At 40.9% G+C, this 14,811-nt stretch overlaps 1 protein-coding gene across 2 annotated transcripts in view; it reads right to left on the bottom strand.

The window, feature by feature from the left end:
• Cpxm2 (carboxypeptidase X, M14 family member 2) overlaps nucleotides 1-14,811 on the bottom strand; it is a 143,471-nt gene that overhangs the window by 14,483 nt on the left and 114,177 nt on the right. For both annotated transcript variants that reach the window (XM_004838762.4, XM_021253316.2), the window contains 4 exons: nucleotides 12,827-12,950; nucleotides 11,014-11,210; nucleotides 9,151-9,330; nucleotides 4,033-4,330 (listed from right to left, as the gene is read on the bottom strand). In XM_004838762.4, the coding sequence (XP_004838819.1) occupies nucleotides 4,033-4,330; nucleotides 9,151-9,330; nucleotides 11,014-11,210; nucleotides 12,827-12,950 (799 nt within the window). The remainder of the gene's footprint in view (nucleotides 1-4,032; nucleotides 4,331-9,150; nucleotides 9,331-11,013; nucleotides 11,211-12,826; nucleotides 12,951-14,811) is intronic.

Raw genomic sequence — 14,811 nt, 5'->3', positions numbered from 1 at the left:
TGCTCTATTTCCTACCTTGCCATGAGATGAGCAGCTTTCCTCCTCCACGCCATTCTGCCATGACGTTCCTGCCTCACACAGGCTTAAGAGCAATGGAGCTAAGTGACCATGGACTGAAGCCATGAGCTAAAATAAATCTCTTCTCTTTTTAGCTTTTTATATCAGACATTTTTAAATAGTGACAGAAAGCTGACTAACACCTCCTGGCTCCTCCATTCTTGGTGGCCCAAGATCCTTGGATTGTGGTGGCATCCCTCAATAACTGACCCTCTGGTCTCTGTGTCTGTCTTCTCTTCTTTTGCTGCTTATAAAGACACTTCCCACTGACTTTAGAGACCCTTTGGATAATCCAGATGACCTCATCTTGAGGCCTTTATTATAAATATATGTTCAAAGACCATTTTCCCAACAAGGTAACAGTCACAGGTTCAGGGGGCTATGAAGTGCACATATATTTTGAGGGGCTACCATTTAAGCCACTAAAACTACCTGATATTTGTGAAATGAATGAGTGTCACACTGCATAACAAGCTTCCCAATAATCAGTCACAAAGGTGGTTCTGGGTGCATAGAGCTCTGTGTGGACTGAGAAAAGCACCAGGTTCTCAGGGCTTCACCAGCACAGACCTTGGACATTATGTTCCCCCTCTGTAATGCTCAGAAGAAATATCAGCTTTGAACTCAGGCTTTGGAATATCAAGAGTAGCTCCATATCAACCCACTGCCTAATCACCAAAGTCAGAGCCACGTGGCACCAAACATATGGCCAGTCTCTACCTGTGTCAGTCGGCTTTCCCTTGCTGTGATAAAATATCTTACATAACTTAAAAGAGGAAAGATTTATTTGGGCTGATAGTTTCAGAGGTTTCAGTGCATGGTTGGCTGGTCACCTTGCTGTAGGCCTGAGGTGAAACAGAACATCATGGTGGAAGGGCCTGCTGAGACAAAACTGCTTACCTAATGGCAGCCAGAAACCCTGAGTGAGGGAACAAGCCAGAGAAGAATGGGCCAGGGACCAGATACAGTCCCCAAGTCACACCCCCACGATCCATTCCTTTCAACAAGACTTCACTGCTTGTTTCTGTCACCTCTAGTAATGCCACCAAATTATTGTATTAATGAATTTATCCACTGGTGAAATTAGAGAGCTCATGATTCAGCCATCTCTGAAAACACCCACAGATAAACCCAGAAGTGTGCTTTACTAATTTCTTAAGTGTTTCTCAATCCAATCAAGTTGACAATCAAGATTCGCCATCACACTACCAGATTTCAGATTCCAGCCACTCACTATGAGCAGCCATGGGCTTCTGATCTCATTGTAATAAAATGCAGATGAGGAAGAGCAGTGGATTAGAAGGGGTAATGTAGTGTAAATGTCAAGTTCATGGAAAAATCCTTGGCAAGGGCCTGGTCTGGTGAAGAGGGTTGTGCAGACGCCAGGCCAATTCATTCAGTCAAACTTATAGTGTGTTGGCTGAGTGTAGTGGTATACATAATCCCAGCACTCTGGGAGGCTGAGGTAGAAGGATCGTAAGTTTAAGTCCAGCTTGACCAATTTAGTGATTTAGGAAGACCTAGTCTCAAAACACACAAAAAAAGGGCTGAGGATGAAGGTCAGTGTGAAGGCCCTGGTTTCAATCAATCCCCTATACTGCAAAAATTAAACAAATCAGATGGCATACGAGGCTAACCGGAAATAGGTCTTCCTGGTAGAACAGGTTTTGACTCCTGGGAGTGCTGGACTTTTCTCGGCATATCATTATTCCCACCCTCTAAAGCTCTGTTAGTACTGAAATAAACATGCTAAGTGCACATTCTGGAGTGGGCTGGAGTGAGCTGAGACACAACCTGAGAAGTTTTCATAAGCCTTCAGGCCTGGATGGGAGAAAGACATTTCCTCGTGTTCTCTTTCACTAGATCTTCTCCTTGCCATCTTCAATAGGAAACATGGAACTACGTGTTCCTCAGAGCTCTGTGTGGTGATCTTGCCAACACTGCCTTGCTATGGAGGACAGGTTTGGGACTGCAGCTGAGAAAGGGTACCAATGTAGTACCCATGATGTGCACTTTGAAATTTACTGAACCTTTCTCCCAATTGCCCCTTTTGCCATTAACCACACCTTCATCACACCAATAATGAGAAAGAATGAGCTGAACACAAAGGCAGAGGGGGAGGGAAGAAAATTAGAAACTGCATCTCACTAATCTACAAAGAAGTGAATCTGCGACTTCCACAACACCCCCAGAAAGAAGAATGATTAAAACTGCTTGAGCCACCGCATGGCTCTGCCAACAAGTCCCTTACATAATGGAAAATATAACTGATAGAGAACAAATGTCAAATGCTGCTTATGATTGTGTGGAAGCTAACTTTCTGTAACATTACTATTGACCATGCACGAGGAGCTCCAGCTGTCCAGACCAAGTTTGGTCACAACAGCCATGAAAATAAATGTATTTTGCTTAGCGATTTTTGTAGGTGGGTTTGAGGAGTGAAGCTGAATATTAAAAATGCTTTCTGCCATTAGGAAATTTTCTTGATAGAGATTTGCATTTATTTTTTATTTAGTATAGAGCAAAATCACGATGGTGATGAAAAAAATGCCTCCATCTGGTCTGCAACCAAGAAAACATGGCAAACTTTCTTTGAGTGTTTTCAAATGACCATGGGAACAAATATTTCTGTTTTTTTTTTTAAGTATACAAAGGCCGAACTTCTACCAAAGTTAAATAATATTAAAGTTAATTTTTATAATGAAGCAGAAAATAAAGATATGTCCACAAAAGAAATTTCATGATGAGCATGTCCTGAAAAATGGAAGGGGTGGAGGATAAGAACTTATTCTGATTGAATGTTCCTCATAAGCCAGACACTGAGCACATCCACCTCTGTCTCTTACATAATCCTCGCAGCATCCTAGAGAGAGACAACACCACCATCATCACAAGCCTTGTTGGCACTGCAGCCATCACTATGGTGCTCAGCTCACACAGGAAAAAGTGTAGGAGCTCAGGGAAGTAAAGTGACTTGCAGAGAGTCACACAGAATGCAAGTGGTAGAGCTGGATTTGAAACCAGGATTACCTGACATAGAATATTCTTCAAATTCAACATTGGTTTAACAAACCCTCCAAAAGACAAAAAATAAGCTATAAGTATTATGCTGGGGTCTTGCGATCTGATCAATGCAAAGGACCATAGCGAACGCACTATCTTATCCCTCCTGCTTAGGAGCCCTGGACTGGGAATAGCTCAAGACGGGAAACTAAGTGCTAATCCTGACTTGTGGACCATGGGGTCCTCCGGTTGCTGTAAAGCAATTCCCAAAGTCTCTTCTAGAATGCTCTCCAGACCCGGGTGGGTCCCAGAAGCAACACCTCTATTCCAGGGTGCACATACATGCTGTGGGTGAGACACACATGCTGGAGGTGGGCCTGCTGACCTCCAGTGCACAGCAGATGCGTATGAAATGGTCTTCGCCACATGAGGGGGTCTCAGAACACACCTCCAGCTCTGTCACTTCACGCCTGAGCTGGGGATCAGACCCTCTGTAGGTCCACAGCATGGGACATTCCCCAATACAAAAACAGCACTTGGCATAAAGCTTTGGCCTTAGTACCAGCACCCACATATTCTGCCCCTTCACTGAGTTTTCTCTTGGGTTAAATATCACCGAATCCACTTTCACTCACCTCTGTTCCTATAAAATCTGAATAGCTCAGTGGCTAAAACTTTGACCAAGAGATCTCAGCTTTACCCACTCTTGTTTGAGCAGATCCCCACCGGTCTCCAAAGCCCAGTAATCTCCTTTATAAAATGGGGAGTAAGCCTCTCCCACCTCAAAGACTACAGCCATGCAAAAGGCTGGCACCTAGTAATTGCTTAATTATGGTGGCTACTGTTTGAAACGGGACTAAGCATAAGGCTGAAAGGAGGTGTGTGTGTAGGGGCACCTGTAGGGTTCCTGCTGGGCCAGCACCCATGATCACTGGTCCCTGTGATGCAAGGCAGGGCTGATCTGAGACTTACTTCCAGCAACGGTGTGCCAGGAAGCCCCATTGACAGTGCCCTCTTCCTTCTGGAAGTCTTCCGTGTGGCACACCCTCCGCCGGGCATCCGTCATGAGGCGGTGCGTAGAGGCATAGGAGTATGCCAGCCAGCGGAACACATGGTCGTCAGGCGTGGGGCTGTGCTCCTGGGTTTTCCACTGGGACCGCACCATGTCATAGGGGTATGCCACTACCAGCTCGCCCCCCTGAAGGTTGCCGCCGAGCACAAAGGGGATCTTTTCCATCCAGGCTGTAACAGCTCTGGTCTCCATGGCCACCTGTGAAAATGAAGTCAATAAATAAAATAAGAAAGTGCCTCACCGCATATTTGTAAAAAGCAGTAATTTTATGGAATAATCTAAGAAATATTTAGAATTTTAAAAATCTATCCTGGGAAAAATAGACTTTGTGGAAATAATGGATAAAAAAAGATAAAGCCCAAGGAAGTGTCTAGTTTCCATTGGAGGATATTCCAGTTAATGGCAAAGAAGGAGTGATGAAGTAGCATTCTGCAATACCGGTAAATTTATGGGTCAGGCATGTTCACTTATGGGTACACATGGCACAGGAGAAGGACATGACCAAACACAGCATGCTTCCCAATGGAAGAACCACACCTAAAAACATCTTCCCTGAATCTGACCAAGCCTTGGGCCCAGGGGTGGCAGACTCTTTCTGCAAAAGGCCAGATAGTAAATATGTTAGGGTTTGTGTGCCATGCAGTCCGTGTCATTAACTACCCAACTGTGGTCTTGTAGCAAAGCAGCACAATGGACAAAACCCAAAGGTGTGCCATTTACAAAAACAGGCCTAAGTGGGGTTTGGTCCTGGGCTGTAGTTTGCCACTGCCTCTTCTATCTAGTCTAGTTCAGTCTTAATTTCACTAACCTACAGAAACAGAGCAATGTGTACATGACATCACAGAAATGCCATCGCCTGAATGCAGAATGTACAGCACAGGACAGAGAACCCAGAAAAACAAGACAAATAACCATGAAGAAACTGCAGGGGAAAGGGGAGAGGAAGTGATAGAGGGGAACCCCATAGCTTACAGGGGACTTAAGAAGATGTAAGCCAATGAAAATGAATGGGCTTTATTTGAGTCTTACTTTAAACAAACTGAGCAGTAAAGAGGGATGACAGAAGAGGAAAGAGAAATAGAGGATATGATGTCAGAGAGAAGGAGAGAGAAAAATAATTCACTCACCAATAGTGGGAAATGGGAACACTTGCAGATATTTTATAGTATCGAGGAATGATTTATTTTAGATGATAGTGATAATCATTATCATTTAGTTTAACCTAACTGGATTTTTGATATTAAGAAAAGCTTATTTTTATATAATGGTGGCATCTTATGGCTTAAAAGGGTCCTTATTTTTTTAGAAATACTTACTGAAATATTTATAAATGAAATGACATGTTGCCTGGGACTTGCTTCAGTAAGAAAGGGAAAAAGAAAACGTGGGAGAAGATGCAGACGAAACATGAAAGTAGCAGAGCTGACATGGGCAACATGTGGATCCTCTACAGCTTTCTCTAATTCTGTGTACTTGACATTTTTTTTCACAAAAAAAAAGTAGTTAAGAAAAAAAGAAAGAAAACTGACAAGATTAAAAGCTAAAATTAAAAAGTGTGTTACGGTCAAATTCTGCTCGGTAAATCAAATATCGACCAAAAACTACTAATCTCTGTGAGGAAAATCCCAGGAAGATAAAATTGATAATGATGGAGAAATAAATACTGGAAATCATTTAACTGTGCAGGATAAAAACTGACTCGGGGATGAAATGCACTTGCTGGGATGCATTAAGCTTTGTCTTTGTTTTTCAAACAAAAACAGGGGCCCTAGAGTGGGTTAGTCACAGCACTCAGCCTCCTCCCGCATCAGGACATCAGTATGAGGGCCTGTATTCCAAATCCATCACCCCACCCCAGACCTGAACCTCAGTAGCAGCTCTGACTAATTCCGTCTTTCCCACCCTCCTGCCTCCCTTACAGAGGAAGCGCTGCATCCTAGATGGCACAATCCTCATTCTCCGTCTTTTATTTTAGCCATATGTGAATGTCTAAAAATACACTGCTTGGTTTTACTTCCTTTGAATCTAAAGAAAAAAAAAAAAGAGGGGGCAATCATACTAGTTGTCTTCTGTAATTTCCCCCATTTATTTTATGTTTCTAAGATTGATCCTTGATGTTGATTGAAACTAATGTTCAGTCTTTTTCATTTCAAAATGAAGATTTCATTTATCTAGGCTTACAATGCTAGGCATTAGGTAATTTTCAATCTTTTGCTATAATGAACAGCGTGCAGTGGACTTTCTTGTACTGTCTTCTGGTATACAAGTGCTGAATTTATCTTGCATATATCGCCAGGAGTGAAATTTGTGTGTATCCTCAAAGGATATAAATATTCCTGTTTTACAAAGTAATCAAATTATTTTCCAAAGTTGTTGTACAAATTTACACTCACCCTCAAAGAGTAAAGAACCCACTGTCTCCATCCTGTCTGACACTTGGATATTGTAAGACTTCTTAATTTTGCCAATTGATGGATGTAAAATGTTCCTTCATCTCCATTTCCTTAGTGCTAGGGCTATGGAATATTTTTTCATGCTTATCAGCCATATGTTTCCTCCTCCATGAACTGCCTCTACATATCTTTTGCCCAATTTTCTAATGAGTTGTTTACATCTATCTTATTGTTATTCTTTACATATTTTAAAAATTCTAATTCTCAGTTACATAATTTGAAAATAATTTCTATCAGCTTATCATTGTAGCTAATTAAAACTTTCGATGAGTAGACTTTTTCATTTGGATGCAGTTCAATTTATTAATCTTTTATGTTATGATTTAATGCTGTTTGCATCTTGTTTAATATAGGCTTTTTTTGCTCTGAAAACTAATTATCTTTATTCTAAAGTTTCACTGAGAATTTACTGTGAAAGATGTTTTATCAAATGCTTCTTTCTGCAGACAAATTACTTCATTTTTTGTTTGTTTTCTATTATTTCATTGATTTGGGTTTCTTCTGTTATTCTTTTGCTAACTTCTTCAAATAGTTAATTTTCAGCCTTTCTTCTTTTGTAATGCAATCATTTAAAGATACAAGTTTTCCTAAGCACTATTTTTGGTTGTGTTTCAGAAATTTTAATATGTAATGTTTTTATTATCACCTAGGTTTTTTTTTTTCTGGTACCGGGAATTGAACTCAGGACCTTGCACTTGAGAGGCAGGAGTGTTTCCACTGAGCTAAATCTCCAGCCCATCATCTAGTTTTAATACATTTTTGTTTGTCAGTATGATTTTCCCCCATCTGACCCTTTATTTTAAAAGTTTTTTTAAATGTTCTAAATATACAGCAGTGATCTCTTCCATCTTATTATTGTCTCCCAGATTAGTTGCATGGTGTTAGATCATGGTCTGAGTCCTATTCTCTAAAATTTATTGAAATTTTCTTTGTAGCCCCATTCATCATCAATTTTGACAATGTTCTAGGATTATTGAGAATATTCTCTAATTTTTGATTGTAGAATTCTTATAGATTTCTTACATCAAGACTGTTGGTTTTGTCATTCCAATCTTATTTTTGCTGATTTCTTATCTATCTAACTTATGCATAATTGAGAAAGGTACTGGTGATGATATATTGTGTAATTCTCTCTGTTTTGCCAGAGAACAACAAGCTTAAAAAACTAAATTCCAATCTTAAAGACAAGACTGAAATTCAGGGAGATTTGTATGGCTGTGCTAAAGTAACTAGTCATCTTTTATGGTTTCAGGTATAAGAAAGCCAGCAGTCAAATTACAATTTTGATCCAAGGGTTTCCAAAATATAACATCATTTGAATTCTCAACTGTGTCAGCTGTCATTCGGATGTTAACTGGGGAAAAAAGAGAGATCACTGGGGTTTGCATAGGATCTACAAAGATCGGTTAAAAAAACTGAAAGGCCTAAATCTCTTCCTCAACAGCCACCTTCGGGCATTCTCACTAAAGCACTGGGTGCTGTCATGGTCTGCTGCCATCAGTTGACTGCTCACACTGTTTGCTCTGAGACGAGTAGGGTGCAGCTCTCCAACCATCTCCCTTGACTGCTCAGGAGAGGAGTCCAATCCTCAACACAGCTTACAGTGTGCTCACCTAAAATACAGCATTCCAGGCCTCCCAGCAGGGCTCAATGCCACATGCAACAAAATCCTGGTTAATGAGTCTTTAGCAGAAGTCTATATAAGAATTTAGGAAAACCTTTTAGGAAACTGAATTATCTGAGGGAATTATCTGAAAGAAACCTTTTCTCTCTTGTTACTTCAAAGTCATAAAAGCTAGAGCACCAGCTATCACCTTGGTTTATGACCTTAAGACTGAAACATGGTGAAGGCAGGAAGACTGATGAATACTAGGTTCTTGATCATGGGGTTTGTTTTTGGCCAGCCCTGGGCCTTTACCTTCATGGTCCTGTTATGTGAAGAAATGAGTGAACTTCTGTCTTGGTCAATAACGTGATTTTCTATTGCTGCAGTTGAACCCAATATTATTGTATATATCAACTAGGGTGATCCTGTTGAAAGTCATGTACAAGCAACAGGAGGAAGGAGAGGTAAGGCATGGGCTATTTCATGAGAATTGCTTCTTCTACACTGTATTTTTTGTGAAACAAGAGCTATGAAATGTTGGGGAGACATTTATCACCCAACTTCATTTATCTTTCCAAAAAAGCACAATATGTAATACATTCACAGGGATTTGCTTGAATAAAAGTGAAATATACAAACAGCTGGTGAAGGCTGAGGATTGCTTCATGGAAGTAGAACTGACAATGATGAGGAAAATAGTGACACTAACAAACACATAATTCAGAGAAGTTTGTTTTGTTTTGAAGCACTGTGGTTGTAAAGAAATAAATGATTTCTAAAAGAGTCTCTCAAATACCAATTTAAAAGGTAGCTATTTCTTAATATGCTTCCTTACTTTTAGAGAAAACAAGAAAGAAAACAAATGGCTTTGTCTAGTTCTTAAATGTCATATCCTCTGCAAACACCAGCAGGGGGCCTTGGCTTTGCACTGATCTGCACATGGGGGTGTTTTTACTCACCGTGGCATTTTCAGACAGAAACCACTCTGGGATGGCAATGTAATGATTGGGAACTTTCCTGGGGACGTTCTGTCGATCCTCTGCCTCCCAGAGTAGCGTGTTTAAATCAGGAAAGTTGTTGTTGATGTCTATCCCATCATGGGTCCAGCGTCCCAGGGACCAGCCTCCCAGCTCTGAGCCCTGAGACATGATTCAGAGGGTGAAGAACCAAAGACTTCAGGAAAACACAGACTCCCCACCATATGAGATGCATCCATGTCTGCCTCCACCTCACTGTCTCTAAGCCTCTGCACACCCATTGATCCAAAGATGGCATCCACAGGAGAGTACTGAAGAATATTGAAGAATATTGTTACTGATATATCAGGTGGGTGATTGATAATACAGCCAAATCACTCCCAAGAGGGCACCAAGAGAGGTACTCTTGCTTCATTACAGTGCTCAAAGGCATTAGATCCCTTCTACCTCCTCTTGCCTCCTTTCTCCTGTGCTGTTCAGCAGAATCTCTGAGTGGCAAGCAACCTAAGATTTCACCATTGCAGCCATAATATAGTACTGATGTAGTATAATGCATTTTCCCTGTCCTGTCCATGGTTCTGGCTATTTAGCATCATAAATCTCTAACCATTTGTACCAATAAACACAACGGAAATTCTGTATCATAAACCTTGCATTTGATAGGTGCCATTGTTTTAAATAAAGTTATCCATTTTATTCACAGATATGGTTATATATCATGATGGATACACAACTACACTAACTACACTAACTATACTCAAATAACTAAATAATTACATACATATGTATATTTTATATATACCTATGACCTACACTTTTGGAGACCTCCATGGCAGGTCCCAATCTCTTGCTTGGTGCTATGATGCAAGACAAGAGAAGAAAGACTCAGAGACAGAATTAAAGAGAGAAATGGGGAGCCAGGATGCCCAGTGCTGAGCAAGCAGCAAAGACTATGAACAGCCAGAACTGCTGATATTTATTGGTGACACAATCATTCATTAACCTGGAGTGAGGGGGCTATGTGTGGTTTCTAGGGATATACTGCAGATGCAGGCAAGGCTTGTAAATGAAGAGACAAAGCACTCTTAATTTTGCGAACAGAATTTGGGTGCAAGTCATTCTGACCTCAGCTGCCATGTTATCTAGTTACATAGGCTTCAGTCAGACTTACTTCTTAAAACAAGCCAATTGTGGGGTTAAATTTTCACAGCCTGCACTGCCTAACAGCCTGCTTTACTACACAAAACCTATATCTTAATCACAACATGAAATACAAAAAATACCTTGGAATAATAAAAACAGCTATCCTTTGAGCACTGTTGAGAGTACTAATGGTAATAACCAGCCAGGCATGGTGGCACACACCTACAGAAATCCCAGCTATTCAGAAATCTGAGCAGGAAGATCACAAGTTTTAGGCCAGCCTGGGAAGATTAGCAAGATTCTGTCTCAAAATAAAAAATAAAAATATAAAAGTGCTGTAGATGTAGCTCAGAACTCCCTGGGTTCAATCCCCAGTGGCCTCTCCAAAAATGGTAGTAACCAAGGTTAGCACATGCCTTAAGCACTCAGTCAGCACAAGGTATTACTGTATTCATTAGTTTTTGCATATATTATAATATTATTGCTCATGCTCATTCTTTTCAGTTGGTGGGCATGTCCCCATCTCAGGGTCACCATAAGCCTCAATTTTTGCACTGCATCCCTCATAAACTGCATGGCTTCCCTGACTCAGCAGAAAAACACTGGAAAAGAAGGCTCAGAAGGTGGAATCTCAGGACCTTGGAGCTGAGCACACTTGGTTGGGACCTTGCTGCTTCACTGGGTGAGCACATGTGCCCTTACCCCTTCATAGGCTTTCTCGTATCCATCAGGGTTGAGGGAGGGCAGGATGTGGATCCTCGTCTCCTCCACCAGCCGGACGATGCGTGTGTTCTGGGCCAAGTACTCTTGGCACAGGAACTGCAGCAGCAGAAGCAGCAGCTCACGGCCCAGTACCTCATTGCCATGTGCTCCAGCAATGTAGTGAAACTCAGGCTCCCCTGGAAAGAGACAGACAGGGCAGCATAGCATGTCTTATGACTACAGGGTGCCCGTCACAGTCTCCAGATGACTTACCATTATGTCCCTATTTGTTCTTTAGATTGTCCCAAGATATATTAGAACTATTTTTTGTATTCCCAAATAGTCAAGTATGTAAGTAAAGGCATAGAAAATCCTCAGGTGACATGAGCCATAAGATAATCATGTCCACCATTTAGCAAGAATAGATAAAATGACACAGTGTTTAGAATCTCTCTCTCTTCCTCCCTCTCCCTTCCTCTTCCTCTCTCCCTCTCTCCCTCTCTCCCTCTTTCATTTTCTCTACTACTTGGGATGGAACAACCCAGGGCCTTGAACATGCTAGGCAAGTGCTTTACCACTGAGCTACATTCCCAGGCCTGCAGTTGTTTTTCCTTAAAGGAACATCATACAAAGTCTTACAAGAACACAAAGATGAAAGAACACAAGGAGAAAATAGTCCTCTGGGTAGATCAATAGGGGCACACTTTGGTAAAAAGGGTTGAGTATTTCCTCTTTCAAAGCTCAGCTTCTGAACTATGAGGGGCGATATGGTTTAATGTACTGTATGTGTCCCTCCAAAATTCATATGCTGGAACAAAAGCCCTTGTGACAGTATCAAGAGGTGGGGTCTTTTGGAGGTAACTAAAGATTACTGCCCTTACACAAGGGCTCAAGGGTACTACTTAAGTCTTCTTCCCCTTCTACTTCCTACCATGTGAGGACACTGAAAACGGGAGCTGAAAGAGAAGCTGGTCCTCAGAAGACACTAAATCTGCTGGCACCTTGACCTTTCACTTCCCAACGTCCAGAACTGTGAGAAATAAATTTCTGTTGTTTATAAATAACCCAGCTTATGATATTGTGTTACAGCAACTGAACAGGCCCAGTTATGGGCTCGATGTGTTGGGCATGGGCTAACAACACTACTTCCCTCATTGTCCAAGTTGCTGCTTATGAGGAGAGGTGACCTTATCAGGAGCAAAGGTCTTTGTCCCTTGAAAGAGACTCCTGAGAGAACTCCTGAGATACAGAGGAATGCTAAACTTGAGTGAATCAGAGAAATCTTCACACCTAAATTTCAGTGGATTTCTGCGGAGCTTCCAGATTTACAAAAGCAAAACAAAACAACAGAAAAACAGAGAGAGCACTCAACCTGATAGAGGTCAGACTGGGGAGGCATTGAAGGGGAATTGGCTGAAAGCAGGAAATGCTTGAAGATAGGACTGATTTTTTTTTTAAATGAATAAATTATAGGGAACAACTATCCTTGACCCAAGTCCAAAATTTCCTCCTGGAAGTAGATTCTGTCCTCGCTGTATCTAGCTACTGTCTTTTTGGCTATTGTGAGGGGCTTCAGAGGCAAAGAACATACAATCAAATATGGTTCCTTTGGTGAAAAGGAGAGTATTTCTAGCTTAAATACTCCAGCAGCTCTTGTCATAAGATGAGAGGTTCATAGTTCCCAAACCTGTCTGTCTGCATAATCTGTATAGATAGATGGCTGTTTTATGGATGGTTCAGGCTCTGCTTCACAAATGCTTCCACACATGGGGAAAGCCATCTCTCAGCATCATAAGGAAGAAGCCCTTCTTACCAACTTCATGCTCTCCTGGGTGGTCAGAGATCTCCACAGCATATAACTTCAGGCCTTGGTGGCTTTTGCCAATGTTGTAAATTCTGGTGATATTGGGGCACATTTCATTCACAGTCTTCATCAGCTGAAAAAAAGCAAATGAAAGGTTTTAAATAATGTTACAGAGCTTCCAAGAGACAGCCACTTCCTACCCACCTCCATGGACTCCAAAGGTCCTCTTCTAATCCTACCCCTCAGCTGTTATCACCTTCTTTTCAACTCTCTCCTGAGATTATGTCCATCTTCCCTGCCAATGCCTGCCCTGTGTAATCTCCTCTAAGGAGAAATTTCTGGATGTTGCCTGCAACCAGCCCTGCAATCTCAGTGCCCTTTGCTTGTGGTTATCGCCTCCGAATACTTGTATCCCCCAAATCCACATGAAACCTAATCACCAATGCAACAGTATTAAGTTGTGAAGCCATTAGAAGGTGATTAGGTCACTAGATGGAACCTTTTAATTGGGATTAGGACCTGTATAAAAGAAGACCCAGGGTGTCCTCCCACCACCTAAGGACACAGTGAGAAGGCTCCATCTATGAACTACAGAGTAGGCCTTCACCAGATACCAAAGCTGCCAGTCTTGATCTTGGACTTACTACCTCCAGAACTGCAAGCAATATATTTCTGTTGTTTAGAGCCACTTAGTTTACAGTATTTTTGTCATGGGAGTCCAAATAGTCTAAGACATCTTCTTCCCTGGTTGTGGTTACCACCACTCTGGATGTGATTGTGGTTATTAACTCTCTGGCTACAGTTATCACCTCTGGCTGTGGTTGTTATCTCCCTTGGTAGTGGTCATTTCATTGTATTTTCCTGCTTGCTTTTTTTTTTCCATTAAGTTTTTTGGTACATTTTAGGTCTAAAATACAGTTACATTCATCATTAGGATATTGTACTTCTACATGGTGTATCTTGGTTCTTATTTTTTCCCCTTCCCCTGCCCTCCCTTCACCCCTTCCACCCTTCCTGATTTGCAAAGACTGTTTCTATTTTTTTTCCTTTTCTCATACTTTTTCTTTTCCCTTCTTTCCTTTCCCCTACCCCTCCCATTTTCCCCACTCCCGTTTTCTTCCTGTTACACAATATCAATTATACATTTTTAAAATTGCAATATCAAGATCTAGAAGACATTACCACAGATTTTACAGAATTTAAAAGGATATAGAAAGCATATTACAAAAATCTTTTTTTGAAATAAACTTGACAACTTCTAAGAAGTACCTTGGAAGACAAATTAACGAAACTAACTCTGGAGGAAATATAAAATTTGAATAACACCTATTAAAGAAAGTATATTCCTAGCTAGAAAACCTACCTATATGACAACAGTAGACTCATATACATTTTAACTGATAAATTATATCAAACATTTAAAGCAGAAAAAAGAAGGAACACTTCTCCCCACATTTTAGGAAATCAACATTAGATAAAGATAAAAGAAGAAAAAAGTATGAACATAGATAGAAATTTGTTTAACAAAACAAACTATTAGAAGTCAGATCTGGCAGTATGTAGAAAGTGGTTTTATTATAGGGACGGCAGTGTTGGTTCAGCATTGGAAGATCCACCCCCAAAAGTCATCATTTTAACAGCGGAAAGGAAAAAGTCATAAGATCTTGTCAGTAGTTGGAGAAAAAGTATTGGACTAAATTCTACAGCTGTTCATGGTAAAAGCTATCAGGAGCCTAGAAGTAGAACAGAACCTTCTCAACAGATCAAAGACATGTATTCCATATTTCCAGCAAAAATGACTTATATGAATGGAAAAGATACGATGCTTTCTCCCTAAGGTGGGGAACAAGGGCAGATATGCCTACTCTTCATCTGTCCATTAAACTTTGAAACATAGGCCCAAACCAAAATAGTCTGGCAATAAACTGACACAATTAGGATAGGATTGGAAAGGTAGAAGTAAAATCTTTATATGTAGATGAAATGATCATCTA

Source organism: Heterocephalus glaber, unplaced genomic scaffold (genome assembly GCF_053883595.1).
Source record: "Heterocephalus glaber isolate CG9 unplaced genomic scaffold, H.glaber_assembly_v1.0 deba00001497, whole genome shotgun sequence".
Lineage (NCBI taxonomy): Eukaryota > Metazoa > Chordata > Mammalia > Rodentia > Bathyergidae > Heterocephalus > Heterocephalus glaber.
The sequence above is the reverse complement of the archived record's forward strand: the minus strand, read 5'-3'. Positions and strand labels throughout refer to the sequence as shown.